Source organism: Glandiceps talaboti, chromosome 23 (assembly GCF_964340395.1).
Source record: "Glandiceps talaboti chromosome 23, keGlaTala1.1, whole genome shotgun sequence".
Lineage (NCBI taxonomy): Eukaryota > Metazoa > Hemichordata > Enteropneusta > Spengelidae > Glandiceps > Glandiceps talaboti.
In genome coordinates, this window is record NC_135571.1 from 12,920,751 (window position 1) to 12,947,646 (window position 26,896).

The 26,896-nt window shown below is 39.0% G+C and overlaps 1 protein-coding gene across 1 annotated transcript; it reads left to right on the forward strand.

Moving 5' to 3' along the window:
• The first annotated feature begins 596 nt into the window (after positions 1 to 596).
• LOC144452614 (glutamine-dependent NAD(+) synthetase-like) lies at positions 597 to 26,896 on the forward strand. The gene is made up of 20 exons (XM_078143735.1): positions 597 to 664; positions 1,461 to 1,560; positions 2,178 to 2,238; positions 2,582 to 2,698; positions 6,711 to 6,764; positions 8,717 to 8,858; positions 9,363 to 9,451; positions 10,119 to 10,236; positions 12,158 to 12,289; positions 17,155 to 17,229; positions 17,995 to 18,168; positions 18,500 to 18,602; positions 18,873 to 19,041; positions 19,671 to 19,806; positions 20,260 to 20,366; positions 20,878 to 21,009; positions 21,724 to 21,793; positions 22,831 to 22,959; positions 24,343 to 24,519; positions 26,034 to 26,896. Exons 2-20 carry the CDS (start codon positions 1,476 to 1,478, stop codon positions 26,607 to 26,609), a joined length of 2,646 nt encoding a protein of 881 aa, XP_077999861.1. The 5' UTR covers positions 597 to 664; positions 1,461 to 1,475; the 3' UTR covers positions 26,610 to 26,896.

A 26,896-nucleotide genomic window follows, 5' to 3' on the forward strand; every position in this document is an offset into this window, starting at 1 on the left:
GTATGTGTGATATGTATGTTTGTAAATATAAATCCATACATTATTCATGCGTTATAACACACACACACCAACTGACTATATCTATACACTATACAGTTAAGTACTATAGTACTTGGTATATCCTTGGATGAATTATACTGACAGTATAATTCCTCCAAGGTATATCCCAGTATTATAATTCCTGATATTAATTCTACTAAACTTTGTCAGAAATCTCACTTTTTCACAATACAAAATTGTAAACATGGTATTTCACCCAGATCTGCAGTGGCGTGGTGTACATCTATTTACTACTTTCCACTGCAGGAGAACTAAACGAGGACGAGAGGGCGCACTTTAGACTGACCACCCAACTCGTTGTAAAAAGAAGCAATTCTTGAAACGTGACTTGAAACAGTTGTACCACAGGCCACTTGAACACGTTTATCGAGTCTCAGTGTTCATGGACAAGGTTGTAAGAAATACACGTAATACACGTAAAATACCAAATGGATTTCTAATCAAATGTGATAGAGTTAGCGTTCGCAAACAAGTTTTAAGATTCTCTATAATCTTGGGGAGTCAGTTGAGACGGGAGAGGTCAACTTTCTTCACTCTGAGACTTTCCGCAGTGTGTACACATACACCCCTTGGTTCTACACATTACAGAGATTCGTAAGTAAAGGTAATCACAAAACTTTAAAAAATGTTTTTATTTTAGAGTCATTTTTATGAAAAATGTATGCCCGACCATTTGACTATGCTGTGGTCACAGACGGAGTAAGTCGTCTGTTCAATTTTGAGTGAAACGTGTGCACCGTCTGCAAGGTTCCACACAGTTTAACTACACAAGCCACACCAGTAGTGGTAAAATCATGAATTTAATCGATTTGTAATAAATGAGAGCATGGGGTAAACGAGAGGGTGAAATGTTGACCAGCGCCGAACTGGAACCGGGACCCTCCTAGCACTTGACGGACGCACTACCAACCGCGAACCGTGCTGTATTCTACATATGTTCTATCACAGGTACTCGAATCAATGTGTAGAAAAAAAATGTATTGTATATAAATAAGTCTTACTTATATACATATTTTTTTTAAATCATACATATTGATTCGAGTACCTGTGTGTTCTATGTTTACTAAAGATAATTTCAAAAACAATATTTAGTTGCAAGTACACGTCAAATTTATACACTAATTCAGTCATTAACACAATGTCTTTGTTTTTCAATCATATTAAGTTTAATCATCTCACTAATACATCAATATAGTATTTATTGGGGCAGTTACGTAATGTCCAAATACATTGTTTACATCTCATCGATCATTCCAACAGATGGTTTGCATGGACAACTTTTTGTTCATGATTTTCAAACAGAGTGAAGAGATGAGATGACACCACAGATAACTTTAGACTAACCTTTCTACATTTTGTATTTTACTATATTGTACTCCTATTTATTATGTTGTCATTAGGTTTCCATAGCAACCATGGGACGTAAGGTAACCCTAGCAACCTCTTGTCTAAATCAGTGGGCAATGGACTTCCAAGGAAACCTAGAGAGAATTCTGAAGAGTAAGTTGTGCACACCCATTCTGAAATGGTATCAACCTACAATAATGGCAAAGCACTTACATATTAAAACTATTACAAGCATAGACTAGACAGTTTCTGTGATGTAAACTATCAGTGAATGTTGGTGCTGAACAGTACTGATAATAATGTAACTTCTTCATTCTCGCAAATCAAAGCTGTTATTTCTTCCGCGGCACTGCGAAATAACGTTGACGGTGCGTTTTGGACGCGTGGGTTTGGACGGTACCGTAAAAGAGGCCGTGGTTTGCGATAATGAACTTCTTATAAATTATACTATTTTGAACACAATTCTAAGATTATTTTACAATTGATTTGCATAGGTTATCATGCACAAGTAGTTCAAAGTTTATTTAGCTAACTTTTTAGCTAACTACCTAACATCTATCTACAGTCAGCTGATCATACCGCCACTTAGTGGTCAGCTGTAACTATGGTATTTGTCTTTCTAATATTATAAGCTAAGTTAACTGACTGTAGATGTGCGAGTAAAACATAGTTTATAGTGGATTGCACTATTTTTCTAGATTGTTTGTCTGACTTATCTTGCAGGTAATGTTTGAAAACTGGCAAATGTTGTTTTGTTTTCTAAATTCTAGGTATAGAAGTGGCCAAATCACAAGGTGCTAGATATCGTCTGGGACCCGAGTTAGAAATAAGGTACTTTCTACTGATGTTAGCGAAATTATACATAAGTAGATATCAACTTGGAACCTTGACAAATATATTGCATGACTCTATATTACAGTTTTGAAGTTATTTTGATCATTTCAAACATTTTTTTTTGGAAATTGATTTAGAATTTAGATTTTATTTGAGAATTTACTGGTGTGATTATGTGAGAAGTCCGAGTATTAAAATTGGGTAAATTTAGGAGAAATTAAAGTTGAACATTTCAGGAATATTGTGAAAAATCATTTAAAAAACTTGACTTGTTGTTTTGCTTTGTCTGATAATGTTACCAGAATTTATTGTTATTGTTTATGTATTGTTTTGTTGCTAGTGGTTACAACTGTGAAGATCATTTCTATGAGTCGGATACATGTCTCCATTCATTTCAAGTACTAGCTACATTGTTGAAGTCTCCAATAACTCAGGATATTATATGTGAAGTTGGCATGTGAGTCAAATTTATACAGTCAGTTTTGTGTGTGTGTGTGTGTGTGTGTGTGTGTGTGTGTGTGTGTGTGTGTGTGTGTGTGTGTGTGTGTGTGTGTAGGGGGTTGTCGTATACATGTCTCCATTCATTTCAAGTACTAGCTACATTGTTGAAGTCTCCAATAACTCAGGATATTATATGTGAAGTTGGCATGTGAGTCAAATTTATACAGAGTCAGTTTTGTGTGTGTGTGTGTGTGTGTGTGTGTGTATGTGTGTGTGTAGGGGGGTTGTCGTATACATGTCTCCATTCATTTCAAGTACTAGCTACATTGTTGAAGTCTCCAATAACTCAGGATATTATATGTGAAGTTGGCATGTGAGTCAAATTTATACAGAGTCAGTTTTGTGTGTGTGTGTGTGTGACTGTGTGTGTGTGTGTGTGTGTGTGTGCATGTGTGTAGGGGGGTTGTCGTATACTTGTCTCCATTCATTTCAAGTACTAGCTACATTGTTGAAGTCTCCAATAACTCATTATGTGAAGTTGGCATGTGAGTAAAATTTAATGTACCATATATTTTAAGGACCATCAACATGTTAATTAGCTCTAGAGTTTAAACTAGTCTGGACATGTGGGCTTGTTATTATAATTATTTTAAAATATCTTTATTCAGGGTAAAATTCAATAAGCGTTATAAACAATGCAGAGCGTTGCAGGGTTGGCTTCTTTCCATTGAGGCCGTCATACATCAAATCATCAATCACACAAAAAGTCCACTTACAAATACTAAAACACATTAGGATATAAAATACACACATTGTGACATTATAGCTCAGATAGACTTATTAGGCTTTTCATTGTAATTAAGATGTATCAGTCACAAGAGACATGATAACCTGTCACAAAGGCACAATGTACCTGGAGGCTGCAATGTTGAATGTGAAGTATTACCCAGCATGAGAGTCTGGGTAACCAAGACTAGTGGTCTTGTAGTAGAGCTCCCAGTGGTGAGAGTCTGGGTAACCAAGACTAGTGGTCTTATAGTAGAGCCCCCAGTGGTGAGAGTCTGGGTAACCAAGACTAGTGCCAGTAGTGGTCTTGTAGTAGAGCCCCCAGTGGTGAGAGTCTGGATAACCAAGACTAGTGGCCTCATAGTAGAGCCCCCAGTGGTGAGAGTCTGGGTAACCAAGACTAGTGGTCTTGTAGTAGAGCCCCCAGTGGTGAGAGTCTGGATAACCAAGACTAGTAGCCTTGTAGTAGAGCCCCCAGTGGTAAGAGTCTGGGTAACCAAGACTAGTGGCCTCGTAGTAAACCCCCCAGTGGTGAGAGTGTGGGTAACCAAGACTAGTGGTCATGTAGTAGAGCCCCCAGTGGTGAGAGTGTGGGTAACCAAGACTAGTGGTCATGTAGTAGAGCCCCCAGTGGTGAGAGTCTGGGTAACCAAGACTAGTGGTCATGTAATAGAGCCCCCAGTGGTGAGAGTGTGGGTAACCAAGACTAGTGGTCATGTATTAGAGCCCCCAGTGGTGAGAGTCTGGGTAACCAAGACTAGTGGTTATGTAATAGAGCCCCCAGTGGTGAGAGTGTGGGTAACCAAGACTAGTGGTCATATAGAAGTGTCCCCAGTGGTGAGAATCTGGGTAACCAAGACTAGTGGTCTTGTAGTAGAGCCCCCAGTGGTGAGAGTGTGGGTAACCAAGACTAGTGGTCTTGTAGTAGAGCCCCCAGTGGTGAGAGTGTGGGTAACCAAGACTAGTGGTCATGTAGTAGAGCCCCAGTGGTGAGAGTCCGGGTAACCAAGGCTAGTGGTCATGTAGTAGAGCCCCAGTGGTGAGAGTCCGGGTAACCAAGGCTAGTGGTCTTGTAGTAGAGCCCCAGTGGTGAGAGTGTGGATAACCAAGACTAGTGGTCTTGCAGTAGAGCCCCCAGTGGTGTGAGTCTGGGTAACCAAGACTAGTGGTCTTGTAGTAGAGCCCCAGTGGTGAGAGTCTGGGTATCCAAGGCTAGTGGTCTTGTAGTAGAGCCCCCAGTGGTGAGAGTGTGGATAACCAAGACTAGTGGTCTTGTAGTAGAGCCCCAGTGGTGAGAGTCTGGGTAACCAAGACTAGTGGTCATGTAATAGAGCCCCCAGTGGTGAGAGTCTGGGTATCCAAGGCTAGTGGTCTTGTAGTAGAGCCCCCAGTGGTGAGAGTCTGGGTAACCAAGACTAGTGGTCATGTAATAGAGCCCCCAGTGGTGAGAGTGTGGGTAACCAAGACTAGTGGTCATGTATTAGAGCCCCCAGTGGTGAGAGTCTGGGTAACCAAGACTAGTGGTTATGTAATAGAGCCCCCAGTGGTGAGAGTGTGGGTAACCAAGACTAGTGGTCATATAGAAGTGTCCCCAGTGGTGAGAATCTGGGTAACCAAGACTAGTGGTCTTGTAGTAGAGCCCCCAGTGGTGAGAGTGTGGGTAACCAAGACTAGTGGTCTTGTAGTAGAGCCCCCAGTGGTGAGAGTGTGGGTAACCAAGACTAGTGGTCATGTAGTAGAGCCCCAGTGGTGAGAGTCCGGGTAACCAAGGCTAGTGGTCATGTAGTAGAGCCCCAGTGGTGAGAGTCCGGGTAACCAAGGCTAGTGGTCTTGTAGTAGAGCCCCAGTGGTGAGAGTGTGGATAACCAAGACTAGTGGTCTTGCAGTAGAGCCCCCAGTGGTGTGAGTCTGGGTAACCAAGACTAGTGGTCTTGTAGTAGAGCCCCAGTGGTGAGAGTCTGGGTATCCAAGGCTAGTGGTCTTGTAGTAGAGCCCCCAGTGGTGAGAGTGTGGATAACCAAGACTAGTGGTCTTGTAGTAGAGCCCCAGTGGTGAGAGTCTGGGTAACCAAGACTAGTGGTCATGTAATAGAGCCCCCAGTGGTGAGAGTCTGGGTATCCAAGGCTAGTGGTCTTGTAGTAGAGCCCCCAGTGGTGAGAGTCTGGGTATCCAAGGCTAGTGGTCTTGTAGTAGAGCCCCCAGTGGTGAGAGTCTGGGTATCCAAGGCTAGTGGTCTTGTAGTAGAGCCCCCAGTGGTGAGAGTCTGGGTATCCAAGGCTAGTGGTCTTGTAGTAGAGCCCCCAGTGGTGAGAGTCTGGGTATCCAAGGCTAGTGGTCTTGTAGTAGAGCCCCCAGTGGTGAGAGTCTGGGTATCCAAGGCTAGTGGTCTTGTAGTAGAGCCCCCAGTGGTGAGAGTCTGGGTATCCAAGGCTAGTGGTCTTGTAGTAGAGCCCCCAGTGGTGAGAGTCTGGGTAACCAAGACTAGTGGTCTTGTAGTAGAGCCCCCAGTGGTGAGAGTCTGGGTATCCAAGGCTAGTGGTCTTGTAGTAGAGCCCCCAGTGGTGAGAGTCTGGGTATCCAAGGCTAGTGGTCTTGTAGTAGAGCCCCCAGTGGTGAGAGTCTGGGTATCCAAGGCTAGTGGTCTTGTAGTAGAGCCCCCAGTGGTGAGAGTCTGGGTAACCAAGACTAGTGGTCTTGTAGTAGAGCCCCCAGTGGTGAGAGTCTGGGTATCCAAGGCTAGTGGTCTTGTAGTAGAGCCCCCAGTGGTGAGAGTCTGGGTAACCAAGGCTAGTGGTCTTGTAGTAGAGCCCCAGTGGTGAGAGTCTGGGTATCCAAGGCTAGTGGTCTTGTAGTAGAGCCCCCAGTGGTGAGAGTGTGGATAACCAAGACTAGTGGTCTTGTAGTAGAGCCCCCAGTGGTGAGAGTGTGGGTAACCAAGACTAGTGGTCTTGTAGTAGAGCCCCCAGTGGTGAGAGTCTGGGTATCCAAGACTAGTGGTCTTGTAGTAGAGCCCCCAGTGGTGAGAGTCTGGGTAACCAAGACTAGTGGTCTTGTAGTAGAGCCCCCAGTGGTGAGAGTCTGGGTAACCAAGACTAGTGGTCTTGTAGTAGAGCCCCCAGTGGTGAGAGTGTGGATAACCAAGACTAGTGTCACAATATATCATTCTATTGAATGTAATTTTCTTATATCTTACCAATCACTACAAGTGCATGTTTAATAATAAATCTATTTTATTTTGACAGGCCAGTAATGCACAAGAATGTCCTGTACAACTGTAAAGTTGTTTTCCTAAACAAGTAAGTCTGACCAATTTACATAAATGTTTGAACCCAAAATCAGGGCCCTCAAAAAAAATCATGATTTCAACCCGTTACTATATGATTTATGAATACAATGGGGATCTATTGACATGTACAATGTTTAAGTAGATATTAGTCCCCAATATTTTTCTTCGTCGAGCCAAGGAAAATATGAGTGACCTAAGGTGCCCTTGTCACTACGATTCCCATGATGAATAGTGACAACCCTTAGGTCATGAGTATTTTCCAGCTGAATGAAGAACAATATTGGTGAATAACATAATTATACCAGTGCCAGTAATATACTAAGTAAATAATATATAGGGGAAATTAATGGCAATTTTGAGCATTTTGACTCATATTTCGAACACAGCAGAACCAGTGACCATAGACACATGTTGTCGTGATGTAGAATGACCAGAATATATATTCCATATTTTTTTATTGAACCTGGCTCATGTATGGTATAATCATTGGTATTTTAATAATTTTCAGTAAATATATTGTAGGTTGTCTGATCAAAACAGTAACAGTCCAGTTACAGCTAAAGTAGGTTTAAAGGCCCATGTTGTAATCCCAGGTTCTCACATTAATGCTATTTTATCAGTAGATTATATATAGATAGGAATATGTGATTATTTAGGACCAAATTTTTCTATAAGGCCTAAAAAAATGATTGTTTGGTTCCAGTTACCTGACCCCAGCTAGCTTTTCACTACCAACCCTAATTTTTTTTCACGTATTCAAGAAAAAAATAATAAAATCGCAAAAATTGTGAAGTCTCATTAGAAATAGTGGATTCAGACTTAAAAAGACAATATAAAAGTGTTCTTCGAATCTGTAATGGCTGTACATGATCTGAAAGAAAAGAAATAAACAACACAGAGACACCATTTGGAAAACAATGGAAAACCTGAACTAGATATTCACACATGAAAAAAATATGTAATAAAATAATAACAAAAAAATCTACCTACCCTACCTATTCTGAAATTGAGCATAATCAGAACCACACAATTTTTTTTTTATTAAGTCTTAGCTGCCAAACTACTTTTTTACACCTAAATCTTAAACCTAATCCAACCAGGACCTGTAATTAAAGGGAGACACCACTCAAGGAAATAGAGATATTTTCAAAAACTATGGATTCTGGAGAGTCGTTTCATGCAGTTTCAGAGAAACATCAAGTTGATCTTGTGCCTTTCTAGGGTATCTTTGCTATTGGCTATTGCATGATGGGAGTCCTGCAGAAATGTTCATTGCTGACTCCCATGATGCAATAGCCTACAGCAAAGATACCCTATAAAGGCACAAGATCAACTTGATGTTTCTCTGAAATCGCAAGTAATTGTAGGTGATGTAAAATCATGAAATGACTCTCCAGAACTCAATCTATTACCAGTATAGCGCAGTTACTTTGACGTTCAGACTGATCAGATCTTGTGATTTGCATCATCAATATACTGGTATAGTATAATGAACGTTACCAAGAACCTGCAGGTAGCAAATGGATAGGCCCTTCCAAAATTTGCCATGGTGGTGCTCTACTTCCTGTCTGTGTGTACCTTAGGGGGGGTATACATGGTATAGGTTACTCAGTTAATCATAGAGCACTGCTGCTTTCCTCGATGTCTAAACAATATGAAAAATATCCCTGATGTACACTTCAACAGAATTCCAGTGAACAAAGCTCTTAAGAAACTGTACTAAGAGGTGATGATACCCCCAATTTGAGCAAGGGTCGCTGTATTTTCAATTTCCTGTTTGCAGGCATGAATGACCTATACTAATCTTTTGCTATTTCTATCCATTGTATAGTTTTGGTTACCCAGACTTCTCGTTTGGGGAGGTCTCATAGGCAGAGCCCCCAGTGGTGAGAGTCTGGGTAACCGAGACTATCCATTGTAGGGAAATTAGTTACAGTGTCACTGCACTGTTTTTGTCAACAGGGAAATTCTACTGATACGTCCAAAGATAGATCTATGTAATTCTGGAAACTACAGAGAAATGAGATGGTTCAAAGGATGGGCTAAAATACGGACAGTAGAAGACTATTATCTACCAAGAATGATATCTGAAATTACTGGTCAGGTAGGTCAAAGGCCACATCTCATTTACATAATATTTGCATAGTGAAATAGGTGTCGCAAAGTAAGTGTGAGTGTTTCTGATATAGAAATTGTGCATCCTCATTAAAATGCATAGCAACAGTGACCTAACCCATAGCAACAAGTACAAAACAAATGGTCAGCACAAATGTTTAAACTACTTTTTCCAAAGTATGTTTTATTATTTTCCTCCAAAGTAGATAAAAGTTCCTCTTGTACTCCTGATTTTTAAGTTTCACAGCATTTTGTCATTATTTTATGCAGAAAAGAAAGGGAATAAAACAAAAAATTGCTAACTTAGGTTTAGGGTTGTTAGTTGGTGTGATTAGGGCAATAAATGTGTTGGTTTTTTCCACTTGACACTGTTGTGAGTAATGGGTGCGTGAGGGTGGGGGTGAGGTGGGGTGTGGGGGGTGGGGGTGAGGGGTGGGGTAAAAAATGAACTCTTTTCCTGAAATTAATGTAACATTGATGTACCTCTGTACAGAGAACTGTTCCCATTGGTGATGGTGTTATATCCACATTGGATACGTGTATTGGAATGGAGATATGTGAGGAACTCTGGACAGCTAGAAGGTAAGTACAAATTCCGTTATATGAAAAGTATCTTTTAAAATAAAGAGTAGATTTTTTTTTGAAACTCAAGCTTGTTTTCCTTCATACTTACTATGGAAATGTAAATTGTTTATTTTCATTGGTATTAAATTACCAAAATGATCACGTTACAAAATTAAAAAAAAATTGTTTTGTCGCATGAGAACTAAAATGGTTCAAAACCCCCACCCCACCCCTAAACTAAAAGAATTTTGTATTTATCCTATATTGAACTATTGATCTTGCGCCATGTGTGTATTGTGTCCATTCAATGCCTAAATTACCCATGCAATTCATATATGCAAGATGCTGTAATACTAAAAAGTGTTTCCTGTCAATGCGCATATTTCAGAGCAGGCATGTCTCCTCGTTGCTGTTGCTTGTACCACCTATCTGGAAATCACCTATCTGGAAATTCAACAAATGCACACTTTGTACATGTACATTTCATGCCAAACTTGCCTTGTGCTGCCTGTAGAGGTCGCTCTAACTTTGGCCATTTGCATGTATGAAATGCATGATGCATATAAGAAATTGCATGAATAGTTTTAGCATTGATTGAACACCATATGTGTTCGCTCCATGATGTGTATGCCACTGTGTAGTTTTTCTGTATTTGGTGTTTTAATGTATTTATTTACGTTTTCAGTCCTCATGTAGATATGAGTCTAGATGGTGTAGAGATATTTACTAATGGAAGTGGTAGTCACCATGAACTAAGAAAAGCCTATCAGAAAGTAGATTTGATTAAATCTGCCATGGAGAAGGTATGTTTACAATATAGCAAATTCTAATATCTACAGTGTAATACAGTATAATACAACCAAAATCATAAACCCTGAAACAAAACGTCGTCTGGCTCAACAAAAATCTCATTAACATTGCTACATTCTATCGGCTGGCTAGACAAAAATCTTACAACAGCGTTTCGTCAATTGTCTGGTGTGACAAACATCTTCACCAATATTGTTACACTTTCTTTGCATGAGCTAGCATTATCTTAGGAGATCAACGCCAAATTCATATGTCCCTGCCTGGTAAACCTAAGGTCTGGAGCGTTCTTTAATATTTTTGAGACAGTCAATTGACTAAAATGTATCAATTGTAGTTCAGTTCTTGTCTTGCCAGACAATAACATGTGGAAATATTAATTAGATTTTTGTAGAGCCAGACGAGAACATCTACAACATCAAAGAGATATTTTGTCTGGCCAGACAAAAACTGTGGCAATGTTAGTGAGATTTTTGTCGAACCAGGCGATGTTTTGCTTCAGGGTTTGTGATTTTCGTCATACAATACTAGACAAGGTGTATGAAAATCTGACGAAGGTATGTTTTATCATACTTAAAAAATCTGGTGGAGAGAAAGTTTGTTTATATTGAAGGGGAACACTACTGCATGAAATAAAGTCATTTCCATAAACCTTGGGTTCGGGAGTCATTTCACATGGGCCATTGCTAATGGGAGTCAGCGGAAATAATATATTCATGGTTGAACAATGAATATTCGTGACTCCTGAGTGCCTACTGCCTTCAGTGTAAAACATGTCTCATGCATATTCGTTGTTCAACCATGAATATATTATTTGTGCTGACTCCCATGATGTAACAGCCCTCAACAAAAGGCACACAATCAACTTCAAATAATTGTAGATTACGTAAAATCATGAAATGACTCTCCAGAACCCATGCCTATATTTCCTGGAGTGGCATCCCCTTTTAATCTGGTGTTGTGGTAACTATCCATTTTGACTTTGTGGTATTTATATAGCAGATTTAAAATGGTGTACTGGTATCAATGTTCTAATTATGTGTTTGAATTTGTTACAACAAAAAATCCGTCTAACTATGGAAAACAGACACATTACATTGTTTGAACTTGAACTTGAGGCAATCAATGAGTAGGACAATAGACCAAATTCTGGTAACAGTTAGATTTTTATTTGGTGAAACTTTCGTTATAACCTTTCTGTTATAACCTCTAACAGAGGATCTCCTCAAGTGATAATTAAAATTGAATAATGTCTGTAGAAAGTAGTCTCCTTAATGTATTTTGTTGTTGTTGTTGTTGTTGTTGTTGTATTTTATTTATTAACGTGTCCTATGTGGACTTAAAGTATACATTTGTTTATATGATCTAGTACTATTGTTACTAAAACTTGCCACATCCAGCCCCTTGGGCTTATAAGACACAAAACCAACTTGTTGCAAAATAAATAAATACATAAAGAAAGAAACATTTTTTTAAAAATAGTGAACACATTTTCAAAGTCTCTTAACGATATCCCCTTCGAGGGAGTGAACAGGTTTAAAAGTTCTAACGAATAAACTTATATTAGGGAACTTACAAACCCGCCATCTTGAATGCACTTAATGTTGCATCCTGGGAAATATGATGATAACATTTTGTCACGTCAGTGCAGTAAGGTCATATCACGACCTTACTGCACTGACGCGATGAAATTTAATATGAATCAATCAATTTGTAAACAATGTTGTTACATTGTTTGTAACCATAAATAATGTAGTCATGGTTACCCTAACCAGTGTAGGAGATTTATTCTAGTGATAGCTCCAGATTAGGTATTATGATAACTACAGATAATCCCAATGTCCTTTGTGTCTGAGCATGCTCAGTCTGGATTGCAAGTTCCACCCTAGTTATAATGTGTTTTTAATTGTTTTCCAGTGTGGTGGTATTTACTTATTTTCTAACTTGAGAGGATGTGATGGTGAAAGGACTTATTTTGATGGTGGATGTATGGTTAATATTAACGGCAAGACCATTGTGCAGGGGAAACAGTTTTCACTCAATGATGTGGTGAGTCAATTTTTTTGAGTCAATAAGTTCAGTCTGATTTGTACAAATCAGACGAGTTTTATGGATTAACTCCAGTGAATCCAAGGGAGTAGGCTGTTTACTGAGATACATCATTAGCTGGTCTTCCTCCCAGCCCTTGTATTCTCCTCTTGTTATGATTACTTTGTCAAAAACTTATAATTTTTGCCCAATAGCCTGGTCAATGACAGCGTGCAGTCCCTTCAACCATGAAAACTAGTCAGACTATCATTATGCAAATGAAGCAGTTTTTAAATATAACTTGTGACACTATGGGTGCTGGATAACCATGATAATGACTTTTGGGGATGTGGCTACTTATAGCGTTTGAAATTTTTCTCAACACAAGCAGAGAATACGAGGGCCTAGGAGGTACAACCAACTAACGATGTATCTCAACAGTGCAGTAAACAGACTATAGTATAGGGCTAGGAGGTACAACCAGCTAATGATGTATCAGTGCAGTAAACAGACTATAGGGCTAGGAGGTACAACCAGCTAATGATGTATCTCAACAGTGCAGTAAACAGACTACAGGGCCAGGAGGTACAACCAGCTAACGATGTATCTCAACAGTGCAGTAAACAGACTATAGGGCTAGGAAGTACAACCAGCTAATGATGTATCTCAACAGTGCAGTAAACAGACTATAGGGCTAGGAGGTACAACCAGCTAATGATGTATCTCAACAGTGCAGTAAACAGACTATAGGGCTAGGAGGTACAACCAGCTAATGATGTATCTCAACAGTGCAGTAAACAGACTATAGGGCTAGGAGGTACAACCAGCTATTGATGCATCTCAACAGCACACTAAACAGACTATAGGGCTAGGAGGTACAACCAGCTAATGATGTATCTCAACAGCACAGTAAACAGACTATAGGGCTAGGAGGTACAACCAGCTAATGATGTATCTCAACAGCACAGTAAACAGACTATAGGGCTAGGAGGTACAACCAGCTAATGATGTATCTCAACAGTGCAGTAAACAGACTATAGGGCTAGGAGGTACAACCAGCTTACGATGTATCTCAACAGTGCAGTAAACAGACTATAGGGCTGGGAGGTACAACCAGCTAATGATGTATCTCAACAGCACAGTAAACAGACTATAGGGCTAGGAGGTACAACCAGCTAATGATGTATCTCAACAGCACAGTAAACAGACTATAGGGCTGGGAGGTACAACCAGCTAATGATGTATCTCAACAGTGCAGTAAACAGACTACAGGGCTAGGAGGTACAACCAGCTAATGGTGTATCTCAACAGTGCAGTAAACAGACTATAGGGCTAGGAGGTACAACCAGCTAATGATGTATCTCAACAGCACAGTAAACAGACTATAGGGCTGGGAGGTACAACCAGCTAAGGGCGGCCCTTTTTATTTTTCTGTTTCTCATCTCCCGACCGACCCTAATTTGCAGCTCCGACATCAGAAAAAAAAAAGTTTTTTTATTTTCGACCGACCCCTGAGCACAGCAAAATTGTAAGGTTCCTCATGGCGTCTTAGACCAGTTCTGCCGAGGCCACGACCTTGCGACATTGGCCCCCTAAAATTACAAATGACGCAATAATTTTCCCACCTTGCGACGCTTTGGCACATTCATTTTACGGCAGACATCAAAATTATCTAAGTCCACGGCCGGACCAGGCCAGGCTCTGACTCGACGTCAATCCCAGAAGTATACTGACTGCGTAAGGGAAAGTTTTGTTGACATCATATAAGATACAGTGACAACGCGCAGTTCTATTGTTAACATATAAATGCCACAAAAAGATCAACTTTGATAAACTTAATCTACAAATTGAAACATTAGAGGGAGCCGGGAGTAGAGGAGATGTCGAAATGGACGTCTCTCGTCACATGTTTTGTCTACCGTCACTGTCGTGACCTCTGACCTACTCACTGACGTGTGCGAAACACTGAACTTGCTACCGGAACGCGGAACATCTATCTGCCACAGCTCAGAAGCCTGAGTAAACCAAATTTATGGGAGAGGTTGTGATTTTCATTTGTTGATGGGTTAAATTAAATGAGTACATGTGTATTTTGATTCCGAAAAAGCTGTGTTAGGGTCCCGGATCTTGTTGCATGATGTTGACAGTGACACATGTGAATGTTGGGCACTGAATCAATGCGTAATCACTGGCATGGCTGGCCACTATAGACGGCCGATGCATGTGCGCCCGGTCAGACATGAAGAACGAATTTGTTGTGCAAATCAGAAAAAATTAATGTGGTATTTACAGAGCATCCCAATTTTGACGTTGTTGATAATTTTAGTTAAAGATTCAAGTTCTGAGTTTCAAGGACACCTAATGTCAGCTTTCCGTATCAAGTTAAGTTTACGGTATGTAACTATGCTGACGTCATTTGATATAGCACTGGCAGGACCAAATCATGATACACAGCCAGTAACGGTTAATTAATAAAAAAATAAATTATTTTAAAGTTTGTTTGACTATTATTTGTAAGTTTTTCGTTCACATTTGGTACTTTTTAAAGGGATTTTTTTCTTCTTCAAAATGTCATGAATTTGAAGAGGGAATGATAAACACAGCAGTGTACTAACAATTTTAAAAATGAAACAAGTGGTTACAAGTTTAGGATTTCTCAAAGTTTTTATTCAATCATATGTTCACTGTGACTTATTTTGAAGTTGTTCTTTGTCCTTGTCTGAAAAAAGGGAATTATGAATTTGAGCACTGCTATTCATTGATATTCAGATTAAAAATTGTGACTACCTGGCTGTCCAATCTTTCTAAACAATATATAATATACTCTGTAGAAATCTTAATTGCCTTCTTTTTATAAGGTGTAATGTGTAGTACACAATTTTCAAAAATAGCTTACTGGGAACTGTTATTATGAATGGCATTTTTTTATGTAGTTAGGTAATGGTCTATACGTAATGGAATATCTCAGACCACAGTATCTCTATAGTGGTCTGAGATAATTTATATGAATATTTCATAGACAATAATAATTGACCCCACTCCCTGTCAAATGTCACCACTTTTTGCAACCAAGGGGCCTTTGTCCCCACTTGTTGGAAACCTTGGCAGAACACTGCCGTCTACCCCCCCACCCCCTTTGTTACATCAGAGCAGCATGTGTCCTCGTCTTTCATCATGGCTGAAGCCGTTGAGGTTTGATGAGGGACAGGGCTCAAAATTAATACTATCGCGCAGTACATTTAGCTGCAATGTAATAATAGCTCAGAATATTTCCATCATTTTCAAAATTATGCTTAAAATTGGTAAAAGCCTCATACTGCATTCCTAATTTCTTGAACAGTTTTTAGCTTTAAATCAGTTGTATCATCGGGGAAATGATCGACTCCATAGCGTTTCATGACCCATGACATGCATGATTCCGATGTTTACATTATTACTTTTAATTACTTTTAAACAGTAAATCCCAAAGGAGTTCTGCGTTCTAGAAATGTTTACATGTTATCTGGTGGATTATTTTGACAAGTTCACGCTGAAGAAAAATGTTTCATAGAAGTAATGATTTATATAAATGAAAATTCATCTCGCACACTGATGACAATCACGTAAGTGTTTCAAAAAGTTACACACTGAAGTTCAAATTGGATAACTTGAAAAAATTGTTAGCGATGTCAATGCCACTTTGATAAATAGGACGAATGTATTAGTACTCCTGATAAAATCATACAATAGTTCATGGCTACAGATATACACCCATCAGGATGATAAGTATTCAATCATCTTCTTACAAAGTTGTTCTACGGACTTGTCAACCTTGCTAAAATGAAGGAAAGAGACTTGTAACAAGGAATTCAATAAAGAGAAGAGAAAAGAAGTTGTAGAGAGACTGACAGGACAGAAAGGACAGAGAGTAGAACTGAAAAAATACATATTTTTTTATCTTGCCCCCTTTTTTTTTTATTTCGCCCGCCCGCCCCACCTGACTTTTCCATTGGAGATGAGAAACAAAAAAAACAAAAAACCTCACCCTAATGATGTATCTCAACAGTGCAGTAAACAGACTATAGGGCTAGGAGGTACAACCAGCTTACGATGTATCTCAACAGTGCAGTAAACAGACTATAGGGCTAGGAGGTACAACCAGCTAATGATGTATCTCAACAGTGCAGTAAACAGACTATAGGGCTAGGAGGTACAACCAACTAACGATGTATCTCAACAGTGCAGTAAACTGACTATAGGGCTAGGAGGTACAACCAGCTAATGATGTATCTCGACAGTGCAGTAAACAGACTATAGGTCTAGGAGGTACAACCAACTAACGATGTATCTCAACAGTGCAGTAAACAGACTATAGGACTAGGAGGTACAACCAGCTAACGATGTATCTCGACAGCACAGTAAACAGACTATAGGGCTAGGAGGTACAACCAGCTAACGATGTATCTCGACAGCACAGTAAACAGACTATAAGACTAGGAGGTACAACCAGCTAACGATGTGTCTCGACAGCACAGTAAACAGGGTACCTAGGGAGTAACATAGCATAAAAATTGTCATAAACCACATCCTCTTTTATGGCACTGTCCAAGACGCAGTGTCACGGAAGAAATAAAAACTCTGGTTTGCGAGAACATAAGAAAATTATATGGTGTTCTCGGTTTAGTGCCATTAGCAGTAATTCTTGTTCTTCATTAAATGGCCATTGGTTACTAAACCAACAAAACTAGTTAGTCAACTCTGATATCCATATATGGTAATGTCAGTTCAAAATATCAATCTCATTAGCATAACAGACAGTGACACTGTCTATGGGAGGCTTCTTTGTATTCTCAGAGTATTGAACAACATTTTAAATGTTGTCCAACATTTCTCTTTCTGTAAATCAGGAAGTTTACACTGCAGTTCTTGATCTGGAAGATGTCAGAAGTTTCAGGGGAGAAATTGCCAGCAGAAGTGTACAGGTAACGTAAAAATAACTTTATGTGGCCAGAAGTGTACAGGTAATGTAAAAATAACTTTATGTGTTCAGAAGTGTACAGGTAACGTAAAAATAACTTTATGTGGCCAGAAGTGTACAGGTAACGTAAAAATAACTTCATGTGTTCAGAAGTGTACAGGTAACGTAAAAATAACTTTATGTGTCCTGAAGTGTACAGGTAACGTAAAAATAACTTTATGTGTCCTGAAGTGTACAGGTAACGTAAAAATAACTTTATGTGTCCAGAAGTGTACAGGTAACGTAAAAATAACTTTATGTGTCCAGAAGTGTACAGGTAACGTAAAAATAACTTTATGTGTCCAGAAGTGTACAGGTAACGTAAAAATAACTTTATGTGTCCAGAAGTGTACATGTAACGAAAAAATAACTTTATGTGTCCAGAAGTGTACATGTAACGTAAAAGTAACTTTGTGTGTCCAGACGTGTACAGGTAACGTAAAAATAACTTTGTGTGTCCAGAAGTGTACATGTAACGTAAAAGTAACTGTATGTGTCCAGAAGTGTACAGGTAACGTAAAAATAACTTTATGTGGCCTAGAGATGTTATAGAGTGAAATATTTCACGTACATGTATTCTGTTAATAGTCCTTGGCACCTTTGCGTCTTCTGAATTATGCTTCCAAGGTTTGCAAACAGACAGTATCATGTGATGCATAAACAACCAATCAAAGCTTTGAACCAAATCATGTGATAAACAAACAATGTCACTTCTTTGTACATATTACAGGCTACAACGGCACAACCGTATCCCAGAATTCAAGTAGACTTCTCATTGTCACTAGAGGGCGATATTGCCTTACCTACATTGGAACCTATAGAATGGAAGTATCACACCATAGAGGAAGAGATAGCACATGGACCGGCATGTTGGCTATGGGATTATTTACGGAGAAGTGGACAGGTAGATTGTTTCATTGTTAATTAATTGTTTATATTTTTGAAAAATATTGCTTCAACTGAAGAAACAAACAATATATTGGTCAGAATACCCCTTCTGTGATAGTTTGATCACTGGAGAAAGAAAACAGATGTACATAAAGGTCAAGAAGACGAAGAATTTCTTATCTTCTTTTTAAAAAATGTTTTAAAAGATGTTTAGGGTTGGTGGCTTAAACTAGAGTTGCTTGGGTTATCAGAAACACATGATTTGTTTTTGTTTGGCCTAAGAGACAAGTGGTTTAACCACTCACCCACTGACAACCCTTATTATTATTTGGTTTCTATTTCTACAGGGTGGATTCTTTCTTCCATTGAGTGGTGGTATTGACAGCTCAGCTACTGCCTGTATAGTATCATCTATGTGTCACCTAGTCTGTGATGCAGTCAGGGAAGGAAGTAAGTTGTAGCATTTACTCTAGTCTGTGATGCAGTCACCTAGTCTGTGATGAAGTCATCTAGTCTGTGATGCAGTCATCTAGTCTGTGATGCAGTCATCAAGTCTGTGATGCAGTCATCTAGTCTGTGATCTGGCCTGTACTGAATGGAATAAATGTTTAGACCAAACTAGTGTCGATATGTAATTGTAACTAAACCAGATACATGACTTTTTGTATAACTGTGAAATGTAAGCAATGTAACATCCATGCATTCTTATATTGAATTCAGATGCTGATGTCCTGCGTGATGTTAGAAAACTAGTTGGAGACAATAACTACACACCAACAAACCCCAAGGATTTAGCCAGTAAAATGTTCACCACCTGTTATATGGGAACTGTGAACTCTTCTGAGGAAACGAAGACAAGTGCTAAAATGTTGGCAGAAAATATAGGAAGGTAAAAATACATACCGTGTCTTTAACTATGCCCACCTTCCATATCACACCAGCCTTGACCATTTGTACACCACCTACCTACCTAACACGAAAACAAAATTTGTTATGTGTATCGTTATATGGGGTGTGTATGTATAAAAGGGGGAGGAGGGTGGGGGGGGGGGAGAGGAGGGTAGATAGATGAATAAATCGGACAAATCCAATCACTAAAGTCTGATTTGTTCTACTTCAGTGTTTTGTTACTCAGCCATATTGTCCCCTGAAACGAAATGATAGTTTTCATCACTCACCTAGAAGATATATCCACATTTCAGGTTTTCATCACTCAGCTAGGGAGTTAAACTGTATTTCAAGATTTTAACATTCATTCAGCTAGGGAGTTAAACTGTATTTCAAGATTTTAACATTCATTCAGCTAGGGAGTTAAACTGTATTTCAAGATTTTAACATTCATTCAGCTAGGGAGTTAAACTGTATTTCAAGATTTTAACATTCATTCAGCTAGGGAGTTAAATAATGTTAAGGTTTCTCTGCTCACCTAGGGAGCTGACCAGTAACACGTTTGATAATCATAAATCATAATGATATTTCATGTAATTTTCTGTCACCTTTATTTCTGTCTTTACAAAGTTATCATTTAGGTATCACCATAGATACTGCAGTGAGTGCAGTTGTAGGTATATTCACCATGGTAACAGGAAAAACACCCAAATTCAAAGTACATGGTGGTGGTGCACGAGAAAACTTAGCACTTCAAAATATCCAGGTAAGATAATGGAAAACTTAGCACTTCAAAATATCCAGGTAAGATAATGGATAAGTTGATATCATTCTCCACTATATGTCTTCATTCAGCCAAGGAAAATGAGAGTGACTTAGGAAAGTATATAGTCTCAGAGAGCACTTAGCAGTAGCCTGCATGTAGACTTAAAGGACTCATGCTACTTTGAGTCTGTGTAGGCCAGAGAGCACTGTAAACAGTCATACTAATATCATGGATATGTGAAATAAGTAATCGTGCATATCATCGGATTCTGTCGTATTACACCACTGTGACATTACATCACTGTGACATTACACCACTGTGACACCAGCCAAAGTTTTGTAAGTGTGACAAATCTCTTCTTTGTTTCTAGGCCCGTCTTAGGATGGTTCTGTCTTACCTGTTTGCACAGCTGACTCTCTGGTCCAGTGTGACATATCTCTTCTTTGTTTCTAGGCCCGTCTCAGGATGGTTCTGTCTTACCTGTTTGCACAGCTGACTCTCTGGTCCAGAGGAATGAGTGGTGGTCTCTTGGTTCTAGGCTCAGCTAATGTGGATGAAAGGTAGGTTGTAATTGGCTAATATAGATGAAAGGTAATCAGTGATTGGCTAAAATAGATGAAAGGTAAACAGTCAGTCAGTCAGTCAGTCAGTCAGTCAGTCAGTCAGTCAGTCAGTCAGTCAGTCAGTCAGTCAGTCAGTCTGTCTGTCTGTCTGTCTGTCTGTCTGTCTGTCTGTCTGTCTGTCTGTCTGTCTGTCTGTCTGTCTGTCTGTCTGTCTGTCTGTGTGTGTGTGTGTGTGACTGTGTGTGTGTGTGTGTGACTGTCTGTCTGACTGACTGTTTGCCTGTCTGCCTGTCAGTCAGTTTTTCTGTCCATCAGTTTGTCCCAATATTCTCTATTAGTTTGTCTGTCTATCTCTGTCTATTTGTCTGTCAAAGTCTAATAGTTTCATCTAGTTCCATTTATCAGACTGTCTGACTGTATGCAGTCATTTTTCTGAGTACAAAGATTAGATATATGTAACAAACCATAGGTTTTTCATAACAGTCTTGTTTATATGTGTTTGTTTCAGTTTACGTGGTTACGTAACGAAGTATGACTGTTCCAGTGCTGATATCAATCCTATTGGTGGAGTCAGTAAAACTGATCTCAGGAGATTTGTCCTGTATGCAAAGGAGAAATTCAACTTACCATCTCTAGAAAGGTAAGTTATTCTGTACATGTCCTGTATGCAAAGGAGAAATTCAACTTACCATCTCTAGAAAGGTAAGTTTAATATACTGTACATGTCCTGTATGCAAAGGAGAAATTCAACTTACCATCTCTAGAAAGATGAGTTATACTGTACATGTCCTGTATGCAAAGGAGAAATTCAACTTATCATCTCTAGAAAGGTGAGTTATACTGTATATGTCCTGTATGCAAAGGAAAAATTCAACTTACCATCTCTAGAAAGGTAAGTTACTCTGTACATGTCCTGTATGCAAAGGAGAAATTCAACTTACCATCTCTAGAAAGGTAAGTTATTCTGTACATGTCCTGTATGCAAAGGAGAAATTCAACTTACCATCTCTAGAAAGGTAAGTTTAATATACTGTACATGTCCTTTATGCAAAGGAGAAATTCAACTTACCATCTCTAGAAAGATGAGTTATACTGTACATGTCCTGTATGCAAAGGAGAAATTCAACTTATCATCTCTAGAAAGGTGAGTTATACTGTACATGTCCTGTATGCAAAGGAAAAATTCAACTTACCATCTCTAGAAAGGTAAGTTACTCTGTACATGTCCTGTATGCAAAGGAGAAATTCAACTTACCATCTGACCGATGATCATAGGAGTTTGGTTAAATCTCACATGTACACTAAGCCAATCAAATTGTTTTCCTAATCTTGATAACTTTTCCTTTTGTTTCAGAATCATGGATGCCCCTCCTACAGCAGAATTAGAACCCCTAGCTGATGGACAAATTGCTCAGACTGATGAGGTAATATTAATAACTAATAAACAATTTTTACCATATTTAATGCTTTTCCTGAGTTTTTGCCCAAACAATAGGTTTTCTCTCTGATTTTCAGGATTGAGTCATGCTTGTTGATCATAACACAAGCAATTGAAGGTTTTCTGCTGTGTGATCCAAACTTTATGTCTGTCTGTCTGTCTGTCTGTCTGTCTGTCTGTCTGTCTGTCTGTCTGTCTGTCTGTCTGTCTGTCTGTCTGTTGGCCTGTCTGTCTGTCTGTCTGACTATCTGTTGGTATGTCTGTCTGTCTGTCTGTCTGTCTGTCTGTCTGTCTGTCTGTCTGTCTGTCTGTCTGTCTGTTGGCCTGTCTGTCTGTCTGTCTGACTATCTGTTGGTATGTCTGTCTGTCTGACTATCTGTTGGTCTGTCTCTGTCTGTCTGTCTGTCTGTCTGTCTGTCTGTCTGTCTGTCTGTCTGTCTGTCTGTCTGTCTGTCTGTCTGTCTGTATGTCTATTAACTAACTTTCTGTCTGTTGGTATGTCTGTCTGTTGGTATGTCTGTCTGTCTGTCTGTCTGTCTGTCTGTGTCTGTCTGTCATTGTGTTGGTCGGTATGTCTATTGGTAATATCTGTATCTTAGTATGTCTGTTGTCAGTCTTTGCCTGTGTTCTGTCTGTCTGTCTTACTATCTGTCTATATGTCTGTCTGTCTGTCTGTCTGTCTGTCTGGCTGTCAGTCTGTCTTACTGTCTGTCTGTCTTTGTCTGTCTGTGTGTCTCTGTCTGTCTTACTGTCTGTGTGTCTGTCAGTCAGTCTGTCTCTCTGTATGTGATAGGTATGAACAGATAAATCCTATTTCAAAACAAGATGATTAGATTCACAATGTGAATGTTGTTAAAATATAAGTTATGATTGGATTGGGCACTTTGATGGCTTTGATACTATAGAGATTGGTTTACACACTTAAATGTGACAATTAAAGGTACAAAGTAGATATGAGAATGACATACAAAGAATTATTTGTGTATGGCCGATAGTAGAGTTTGTTTACTGTGATGTTTTTAGGTTGATATGGGAATGACATACAAAGAATTATCTGTGTATGGCCGACTACGCAAGATGTCCAAATGTGGTCCGTATAGTATGTTTTGTAAACTGATTCATCAATGGAAAGAAACGTGTTCTCCCAGACAGGTAAGGCTAGTGATTTAAAAAGACATACAACAGGTAACACTGAAGTAAAGCACTTTCTCTATGTGCTACACTCGTTTATAGCATTCATATCAAGTGTAAAAGTATACTTTTTCAATTGGTTTATTTACAAGCCTAACATGTGGCCTTTTTAATGTGGTCAATTAGCAAATGAAACAGTACACGTTTACACTTGATATGGATGCTATAAATGATTGTGGTACATACAGAAAATGCTTTACTTTGGTGTTATGGGTTGTAATAGTAAATGAAACAGTATACTTTTACATTTGATATGGATGCTATAAATGATTGTGGTATATACAGAAAACACTTTACTTTGGTGTTATGAGTTGTACTTGATATGGATGCTATAAATGATTGTGGTACATACAGAAAACACTTTACTTTGGTGTTATGAGTTGTACTTGATATGGATGCTATAAATGATTGTGGTATATACAGAAAACACTTTACTTTGGTGTTATGAGTTGTACTTGATATGGATGCTATAAATGATTGTGGTACATACAGAAAATGCTTTACTTTGGTGTTATGAGTTGTACTTGATATGGATGCTATAAATGATTGTCACAGTGGTATATACAGAAAAGGCTTTACTTTGGTGTTATGGGTTGTAATAGTAAATGAAACAGTATACTTTTACATTTGATATGGATGCTATAAATGATTGTGGTATATACAGAAAAGGCTTTACTTTGGTGTTATGAGTTGTACTTGATATGGATGCTATAAATAATTGTGGTATATACAGAAAAGGCTTTACTTTGGTGTTATGAGTTGTACTTGATATGGATGCTATAAATAATTGTGGTATATACAGAAAAGGCTTTACTTTGGTGTTATGAGTTGTACTTGATATGGATGCTATAAATGATTGTGGTATATACAGAAAAGGCTTTACTTTAGTGTTATGGGCTGTATTCATATTGGGTTAAAGCTGAAAAACTCCCCCTCATCAGTCAATGAAAATGCAAATGACATCAATGATAGACTTTGTCAGTTGATGACATCTGACTGAGTGATTCGGACAAAAGCTACATAGTCACTTCAAAAACTAGATTCCAATAAGGTAACTTTACTATTACTATTAAATTTGTTATTTTCCATCGTCTGCTGTAATTGTTGTATTTACTTCAAATTGCACTAAATATTGGCTTTCTGATTAGATACTTGCCGCCACCTAGAGGTCAGCTGCAACAACTAAATTTGTCTTTCTGAGGAGGACTCGGCCAGGGACATCTCGAAATCTTAACCCTCATATAAGCCATAATATATTCTATGTACTTCCAATTTCAGTACACCATGAAGTTTGATTCCTGTATTCTCATATTTTTACTGATTTGATTCCTTCCAATCCAACAGGTTGCCCAGAAGGTGAAACACTTCTTTCGTTCTTACGCCATAAACCGTCACAAAATGACCGTGATGACGCCATCATACCACGCTGAATCGTACAGCCCCGATGATAACCGATTTGACTTACGTCAGTTTCTATACAATGTCAAATGGCCGTGGCAATTCCAGTATATTGATGAACAGGTAATAAAGATAAAGATCATATTATTATCATCATTATCACCACTACCACCACTACCACCACCACCACCACCACCACCACCATCACCACCACCACTACCACCATCACCACCACTACCACCATCACCATCACCACCACTACCACCACCATCATCACCACCACCATCACTACTACCACCACCACCACCATCACCACCACTACTACCACCATCCCCACCACCACCATCACCACTACCACTACCACCACCATCACCACCACCATCATCACCACTACCACCATCACCACCACTACCACCATAATCACCACCAGCATCACCACCAGCATCACTACTACCACCACCACCACCACCACCAACCACCACCACTACCATCATCACCACCACTACCACCACCACCATCACCACCACCACCACTACCATCACTATCACCACCACCACCGCCACCACTACTATCACCAGCACTACTATCATCATCATCACCACCACCACCACCACAATCACTATCACCACCACCACCATCACTCACCACTACCACCACCACTATTATCACTATCACCACCACTGCTATCACCACTACCATCATCATCACTACCACCACCACCATCACTCACCACCACCACCACTATTATCACCACCACCACCACCACTATCATCACCACCACTATCATCACCACTACTATCACCTCCACTACCATCATCATCACCTTTGTTTTCATAATCTAGCATTATTTTGTATTCCATTTGTTATTGTAGTGTACAATGTTCATAATACATCTTTATTTTTGATAGTGAGAGGCAATAATTGTGCATAAACATCTGACATATATAAACCAAAAGTTGTAATTTAGCATTCACATACCAAATTGTTGATTGATACTCAAGCCAAAGGTGAGAAAATCATCAAAATTTTGGTAAAGAGTGCCAACCAGAGGGCAGGAATTAAATTGTAATATTGCCCAAGCATGTGTTATTAATTTGATTACACTGTCTACTCATTTCAATCGTCCACTCATTCACATAGCTGCTCTTCATTCACCATCATTCTTCATCGATAGCAAAGTTTCCCTTTGATGGTGCATTTCAACTTGAAACTGTGGATAACTACTGAATACAGACATGGCATTATTTGTAGGAACTTAAGTGTCCCCACAGCTAATATGTAATTTATGTTTATTCAAATTTCTGCAAGAAATAAGCTTGTATGTCTCACTGTAGTCACTTGTCATCTCAAGCATGCAACACTGGAAAAACATGCACAGACTTGATGCACAATGGTTGAAAAACCTCAAGTGGACAGTAGTGCTGGGCAATAGTCTCTGCACGCAATATCACAGTGCAGGCAATAGTCTATTTAAAGATGGTCATGTGATTCGATTCTGACCAATGACAGCTTGTGTAATAATTGATGAAGGTCATGTGATTCGATTCTAACCAATGACAGCTTGTGTAAAAATGACATCACAAACTTTAAGTGATGGTGAGAGACATCTCTATTTTTATCTCCTACATTTTTCACAGGTTAAAAAACTTGAAGACATTGAAAAATCCAAGGATGCTAGTTCCCACGGTAACGTTAAACCAAGTGATAGAAAAGACACAGAAACTAGTGGTGGTGGTAGTGGTAGTCATGGAAACCAAAATGTTGGTAGTAAAGATGACAACCGCAAGCAGACGCCAAGCACTGGTGTAGTGGTTTCCATGGAAATGGAGGCAGTTCAAGGGTCACGTGATGTCATGGGTGTTAGAGGTGATAGGAGAAGTACAACATCCAATGAAATAGATGTATGTGATGTTAATAACCAAAGTCTAGAGAGTCAAGAAATGCATCTCACTTCTACGGAAAATATCAACAACAAAGGCCGAGATAGTAGAAAACGTTCTTCAAGTGTTATGGAGGGAGAATTGTGGCTGACGGATCATTTGAAGACGTTAAAGAAACGTAGAAGATCAGTGATTGGAGTCAAGAGATCTTACAGTATGAGAGATGATGGTGATGATGAAGATGGGGCTGCGCACTTGAAGTGGTGGAAACCATGGACCTGGAAATCACCCACTAAATCAAAATTTGTGAAAAAGTCACCAACTTTTGTGTAAAGACTCCATATATCGCAATAAATCTATGAATCAATAATCAAATCAACCTATTATACTGACAATTCTAAATAGTAGTACAAAATAGGAAAATGGGAAAGTACTTTAATGATATTTGTTAAACAGACACCCACGTTTTATGTAAAGATTCCATAAGCAGTCAATTATTACCTCATAAATCATAATGATATCAATTGTGTTGCCAGCAGTGGATGTAGAGTGGAGTTCTTGGTAGAAATTAGAAAACTATGCTGTAGAACTTAGCTTGGGAAATATGACTATAATGAAAA

What these genes read in the sequence shown, in the direction of transcription:
- LOC144452614 (XM_078143735.1), top strand. Translation starts at nt 1,476, where the DNA reads ATGGGACGTAAGGTAACCCTAGCAACCTCTTGTCTAAATCAGTGGGCA. An exon ending in ATTTACGGAGAAGTGGACAG is followed by an intron (nt 18,169 to 18,499) that starts GTAGATTGTTTC and finishes CTATTTCTACAG; the next exon opens with GGTGGATTCTTTCTTCCATT. An exon ending in TTGGCAGAAAATATAGGAAG is followed by an intron (nt 19,042 to 19,670) that starts GTAAAAATACAT and finishes GTCTTTACAAAG; the next exon opens with TTATCATTTAGGTATCACCA.